General features: G+C 42.8%; 1 protein-coding gene across 4 annotated transcripts in view; it reads left to right on the forward strand.

The window, feature by feature from the left end:
• SCUBE3 (signal peptide, CUB domain and EGF like domain containing 3) overlaps positions 1-6,848 on the forward strand; it is an 82,091-nt gene that overhangs the window by 54,700 nt on the left and 20,543 nt on the right. For all 4 annotated transcript variants that reach the window (XM_018560618.1, XM_018560619.1, XM_018560620.1 and 1 more), the window contains one exon: positions 6,061-6,177. In XM_018560618.1, the coding sequence (XP_018416120.1) occupies positions 6,061-6,177 (117 nt within the window). The remainder of the gene's footprint in view (positions 1-6,060; positions 6,178-6,848) is intronic.

The raw sequence follows: 6,848 nt of genomic DNA on the forward strand, positions 1-6,848 counted from the left end.
CCCTTAAGGTCTGGTACGAATTTTAGGAGGGACCCCGTGTAAAACAAAACAAAAAAAAGTGTGTGGGGCTCCCCCTTAAAGTCATACCAGGCCTTTAAGGTCTGGTAGAAATTTTAAGGCGGAACCCCACCCCCAAAAATGGGGGGGGGAGCCTGGGGTCCCCCCTAAAATTTAATACCAGACCCTTGATCTGGGTACGATTCTCGGCGGGTTTTCAAGCCTGCTTGTTCGACGGAAGTCATGCGACCGTTCAGTAGAAACGGTCTCACGCCTTCCATACACTGCACGATTATCGTACGATCGCGGGATTTCCGAGAATCGTACAGTGTATGGGCACCTTTACAGAGTACTGGGCCCTGATTTGGCACATCTTTGCAAGGCTTTAGCCAATCAGGGGTCACAAAGCACACTGCCTTATGGGGCGCTCAGTGGGCGAATAACTCACGTTCAACTCCAACATTAAGCCCGTCTCTAAAAATAACTCCATATGCATAGTACTTTGAATCCAGCACCACAGTAGTGCAAGGCAAGAGAGATGACTCCTTGCTCACTGTGCTACATGTGTAAAATGCTGTTTTTGCCTTTATCATTTATCCTTGTATAAATATGAGATTACATTTTAGGAGCAATCATTTAAGAAATCTGAAAATTGATATTGATGTGTGAATTTTTTCTTGCACTTCTATATGGCAACAGAGCCACCTACAGGCTAAGAGGGAGCTTTCTGACCTATCCTATGACATGGAAACATATAGATTTAATGCTACAGTCCAGAAAATCTAAAGTGCAGTGTTTTATGCAGTGACACATATGCTATTCAACAGAAATGCCAGCTTCCCTGTTTTTTTGCATATTTACCATGGAAAAGCTATTTTTATAAACCTCAAGTGATAATTATGTGGTGCATTGAGAATGCTGTGTGCCTGTAATATAAATACTCATTAGTATACCTTCATGCAGGCATGTCAGCAGTGCTTAGAGAAGTAACCTGAGGGCGGATAGCAATATTACAAAACATTTCACATATAAGTTACATATGCTTTTTCTCAAGTTCCCATGGCATATACAGCATGCTAAAGTGAGCTTAAAGTGATAATAAAGTCAAAAGGATTTTAAGATATTTCAAATGCTGATGAAAGCACTTACAATGAATGCTGCTCCATGATGTTTAAAAGTTTTAGTTTCTTGCAGAATCAGCTGATACCAGAGCACTGGTCCTGACTTCCTGTTTTAGAGGGACTCCCTTCTCAAGCAGAGTGCTATGCAGTCACCCTTTTGTGTGCTATTAAGCTGTGTGTCTCCACAAATACACAGACGCAGCACATCAAGCTACTCCCCTCCCCCCGGCCCCCTTTCCTCAATCCTCGCTACTCCAGGCTACCACCCCAATGCCAAAAAAGTTGGGATGCTGTGTATAATCTACATAAAAACAGAATGCAATGGTTTGCAAATCTCATAAACTCATTTTATTCACAATAGAAAATAGAAAACATATCAAATATTTAAACTGAGAAAATGTACCATTTTAAGAAAAAAATAAGGTAATTATGAAATTGATGGCAGCAACACATGTCAAAAAAGTTGGGACAAGGCCATGGTTACCATGTTAACAACACCCTGTAACCATGTGGGAAATGAGGAGACCAGTTGTTGCAGGTTTGGGAGAGGAATGTTGTCCCATTCTTACCTGATATAGGACTCTAACTGCTCAACAGCCCTGGGTCTTCTTTGTCGGATTTTACGTTTCAAGATGCATCAAATATTTTAAATTGGTGAAAGGTAGGGATGGGCTTGATGTTCGACTCGAACATCGGAACACACGAACTATCACTCCACAAGCCACTGAGCACCGCACAGTATTATTATCACAGGGATTGTATTATTTTATGTGTGAGGGGTGTGTGTGTGTGTGTGTGTATTACTTTATATGTGCAGGGGGTAGTATTTTTTCATGTGTATGGGGGGGGGGGGGGTTATATTCATTTTCATATATAAGGGGGGTGTATTAGGCTCCCCTCACATCTGTAAGTTTAGGTACAACTAGGGATTCCTGCGTCATGAACTTGCGTTTTCCTGTAGCAGGAATGCCTAATCGGGCGTTTACAAGCAGCAGCTGTCACCCATTCATAATTGCACCTAAACTTACAGATATAAGTAGGGCAGAACAGCAAGTATTAAAGGGATGCAGGCTGGACACCAGGGCAGTAGATTGTTGTTGTCTATTATGACTGCTGGTGACTATATAGTGTACATTCTGGACTTACCTTGGATCCTTCCACGCATTTACACCGTTGTCCCCACAGTGTTGGCATTATATATACTGTACGCACGCACGCACACACCTTTCAGGCTACACTTTATGCACAATAACACTTCTAGATGCTCCCTATAACTTAGCAAATCTTCACTTTTTGAGTTCAGTTGCACTTTAGAGTACACCTGCCATAAACTTAGACAATTCAAATGCATCCTAAAACCACATTTCATAATATTCAGTAAAGATATAGCTGGCTATTTGTTTTCTAGATACAGTTTCATAACCATATTCCATATGTTTTAGTCTGCAGCAGGAAAAGCCCGTCTCAGACAACTCCATGTAATAATTTTAAACAGTGTAGTTTAAAACACAACTCCAGGCAAAAATATTCTTAACCCTTGCAGTGGGGCTATCCCCTCTCTGCAAGGGTTAACAGCTCCTTTTGTTTAGGTGCTAAAAAAAAGTTATACTCACCCAAACCACAGAGCTGGCTGGCTACAACTCTGGTCTTGGAAGCCTCTCTCCTCCTCCACTGCAGGTATGTCCCTTGGCATCCCCATACATCCTATACACTGTGTATAGAACATGGTGAATCAAGGATCCTTAGTGTCACGTACCTGGTAGGACCTGAAGTGATGAGGGAAGCTCTCCCTTGCAGCTCTCGTCAGAGCACCCCTGGAGGTGGTACAGGGAATGCACGGAACAGAGAGAGGCAAGAGTGCCTGTGGCTGATGAAGAACTGCTGGTGAGGGGCTGCAAGTAGCTGGATGCAGGATACTCTGGAGCCAGATGATCAGCAGCAGGTCAGATTTCAGCAGGGAAGACGGAATCAGAGTCAGACGGACCAGGTCACCAACTGGCAGGCAGCGAGGTGCAGAAGCATAAGGCAGAGATGTAGTTACAGTAAGGCCAGATCGGAACCATGTAGACTAGCAGAGCCAAATAGGAATGCAGAAAAGTAGTCAAACAGGCAGAGGTCAGAAGGCAGGCGGCAGACAAGCAGGGTTCAGAGACTAGCCGAGTCAAATCCAAGATCTCTATAGCAGGGATAACAAATTCAGGATACAGCTGATGATCCAGCAACTAGCAGCTTCTACTAGCATCCTTAAATAAGCTGCCTGGTGCCAACAGGCGGAACGGGCGTGCGCATGTGCATGCGTTGCGCAGCGTACTGGCTGCGCTCATGCATTGGCCAGCGTACTGGAAGCGCTTATCTACATGTGCGTGGACGCACATGCTGTGAACACCTAATCAGTTTCTTTGCGCATATCCATGCAATACTTGTGCTATGGATGGCAGCCATATCTTCCAGACATTTAGACCAATTTTTTTTTTTTAGCACCTAGACAAAAGGAGCACTTAACCCTTGCAGTGCAGGGGTAGCCCCACTCCAAGGGTTAAGAAAAAAATCTGCCTGGAGTTCTGCTTTAAATCTGCAATGATTTGGACATTATATGGACCAGAAGTGATCCATCCAGAAAGTACATGTGATACTGATACTGCTGGGTCAGAGCAAAATTACATTAGACGTAGATTAGACTTTTACAATAATACCATGAATATTATGCTTTACCAAACCTACTGTAAAACTTTTAAGATTATTGTTTTAACTAATTTTAATTTCCTGTAAGTCATGGAAACACCAAGGGTACCCATAGACATGAACTGGTATGTCCATTCAGCGGTTTCCAGATGGACTGGCAACAGGTCCATGTCCATGGGAAGCCTCTGAATCCTGTCTGGTCAAACCACATTTCATAATATTCAGTAAAGATATAGCTGGCTATTTGTTTTCTAGATACAGTTTCATAACCATATTCCATATGTTTTAGTCTGCAGCAGGAAAAGCCCGTCTCAGACAACTCCATGTAATAATTTTAAACAGTGTAGTTTAAAACACAACTCCAGGCAAAAATATTCTTAACCCTTGCAGTGGGGCTATCCCCTCTCTGCAAGGGTTAACAGCTCCTTTTGTTTAGGTGCTAAAAAAAAGTTATACTCACCCAAACCACAGAGCTGGCTGGCTACAACTCTGGTCTTGGAAGCCTCTCTCCTCCTCCACTGCAGGTATGTCCCTTGGCATCCCCATACATCCTATACACTGTGTATAGAACATGGTGAATCAAGGATCCTTAGTGTCACGTACCTGGTAGGACCTGAAGTGATGAGGGAAGCTCTCCCTTGCAGCTCTCGTCAGAGCACCCCTGGAGGTGGTACAGGGAATGCACGGAACAGAGAGAGGCAAGAGTGCCTGTGGCTGATGAAGAACTGCTGGTGAGGGGCTGCAAGTAGCTGGATGCAGGATACTCTGGAGCCAGATGATCAGCAGCAGGTCAGATTTCAGCAGGGAAGACGGAATCAGAGTCAGACGGACCAGGTCACCAACTGGCAGGCAGCGAGGTGCAGAAGCATAAGGCAGAGATGTAGTTACAGTAAGGCCAGATCGGAACCATGTAGACTAGCAGAGCCAAATAGGAATGCAGAAAAGTAGTCAAACAGGCAGAGGTCAGAAGGCAGGCGGCAGACAAGCAGGGTTCAGAGACTAGCCGAGTCAAATCCAAGATCTCTATAGCAGGGATAACAAATTCAGGATACAGCTGATGATCCAGCAACTAGCAGCTTCTACTAGCATCCTTAAATAAGCTGCCTGGTGCCAACAGGCGGAACGGGCGTGCGCATGTGCATGCGTTGCGCAGCGTACTGGCTGCGCTCATGCATTGGCCAGCGTACTGGAAGCGCTTATCTACATGTGCGTGGACGCACATGCTGTGAACACCTAATCAGTTTCTTTGCGCATATCCATGCAATACTTGTGCTATGGATGGCAGCCATATCTTCCAGACATTTAGACCAATTTTTTTTTTTTAGCACCTAGACAAAAGGAGCACTTAACCCTTGCAGTGCAGGGGTAGCCCCACTCCAAGGGTTAAGAAAAAAATCTGCCTGGAGTTCTGCTTTAAATCTGCAATGATTTGGACATTATATGGACCAGAAGTGATCCATCCAGAAAGTACATGTGATACTGATACTGCTGGGTCAGAGCAAAATTACATTAGACGTAGATTAGACTTTTACAATAATACCATGAATATTATGCTTTACCAAACCTACTGTAAAACTTTTAAGATTATTGTTTTAACTAATTTTAATTTCCTGTAAGTCATGGAAACACCAAGGGTACCCATAGACATGAACTGGTATGTCCATTCAGCGGTTTCCAGATGGACTGGCAACAGGTCCATGTCCATGGGAAGCCTCTGAATCCTGTCTGGTCAGTTGCTGTCAGAAGAAACACCTGATCAGGTAGTGTGGAAAATCTGCCCTGATCTCTACAACTCTACCCTGAGAAAAGAAGTGTCAGCAGCATCTGCCAGTGCCATTTATCTCCTCCCACTCTAACATACGGGAACCTTCTGTTCTGGGTGGTCAGATTGTGCATGCATTCCTGATAACCTTCGTAGGTTTATGAGCAGACTAGTAACATTCTTATGTGATAATTGTAAGAGCCAGACTGAAATTGTATGTTATATCCAGTGAATAGGTTGACTTTCACATGAGTGATTTGTCTTTATATTTGTATGCATTTGTGTAATATTTGTATGAAACATACTTAAATTTGTTCCATATTGTAGAGTTAAGTATTCATGAACATTTTGCATGGAACTAAGCAATAGGCAATTTTTTTTCATAATTCAATTGCGGTAGGTAACACTAACAACAAGACATTGTTATAAATATAGTACAGAATAGTATATTGTTTCCTTGTATTTTAATGATCACTCCTTTTTTTGGTAAACCTTTAGAGACTTGCTCAGTGAATAATGGTGGCTGTGACAGTCGATGTCATGATGCAGTAACAGGAGTTCACTGCAGCTGTCCTATGGGTTTCATGCTACAAGCAGACAGGAAGACCTGCAAAGGTTAGTAGACCTGTAATCTTTTTGTTAAGTCCTTACGATCTATGTTTCATGTTACACCATGGCCATTGGGAGAGGGAATAATGTAACTATTTATAGGAGACATGCCAGATACAATATAGGCTGAGGGAATCTCTCGGAGGTCCTACATTCCATCTGATAGCGGCACACATGCCAGTTTTGGCACATGCACTGCAGGTTGCCGACACCTTATTATTTAGAGTATGGCAATTAATATACAATGTCAATTTCATGTGTCGTTTGTTCAAGTATATCACTTTTATCTGGTGGCACTGTTTAAATGAAAATTCAATAATTTCTATTCAAATATGTAGAAAAAGTTAACAACGTATGATATATCTCTTAAAGGGTTAGTCAATCCAACAAAGATATTTCAGCTTTTGCTAGATGCTGGAGAGTCAACTGACTGACTGAACTTTATATCTTTTCAGGAGCACTGTTTTTCAGTTCTTGTGTTTCAACACTTGCCATTGCCATAACAGTGAGATCTCTCTCTCTCTCTCTCTTTCTCACACTAATGAATTTTTAAAATATTTTATGTATTATTGAGAATGCAACAGAAGGAGTAAACATACTCACCCCAAGGCTGCTGGGAACTCACAAAACACCAGTATGGACAGGCAGGGCCGTAGATAATTTTTTTTCCTGGGGGG

The sequence above is a fragment of the Nanorana parkeri genome, unplaced genomic scaffold (genome assembly GCF_000935625.1).
Source record: "Nanorana parkeri isolate BGI_ZX_2015 unplaced genomic scaffold, ASM93562v1 scaffold468, whole genome shotgun sequence".
In the NCBI taxonomy this organism is placed as follows: domain Eukaryota; kingdom Metazoa; phylum Chordata; class Amphibia; order Anura; family Dicroglossidae; genus Nanorana; species Nanorana parkeri.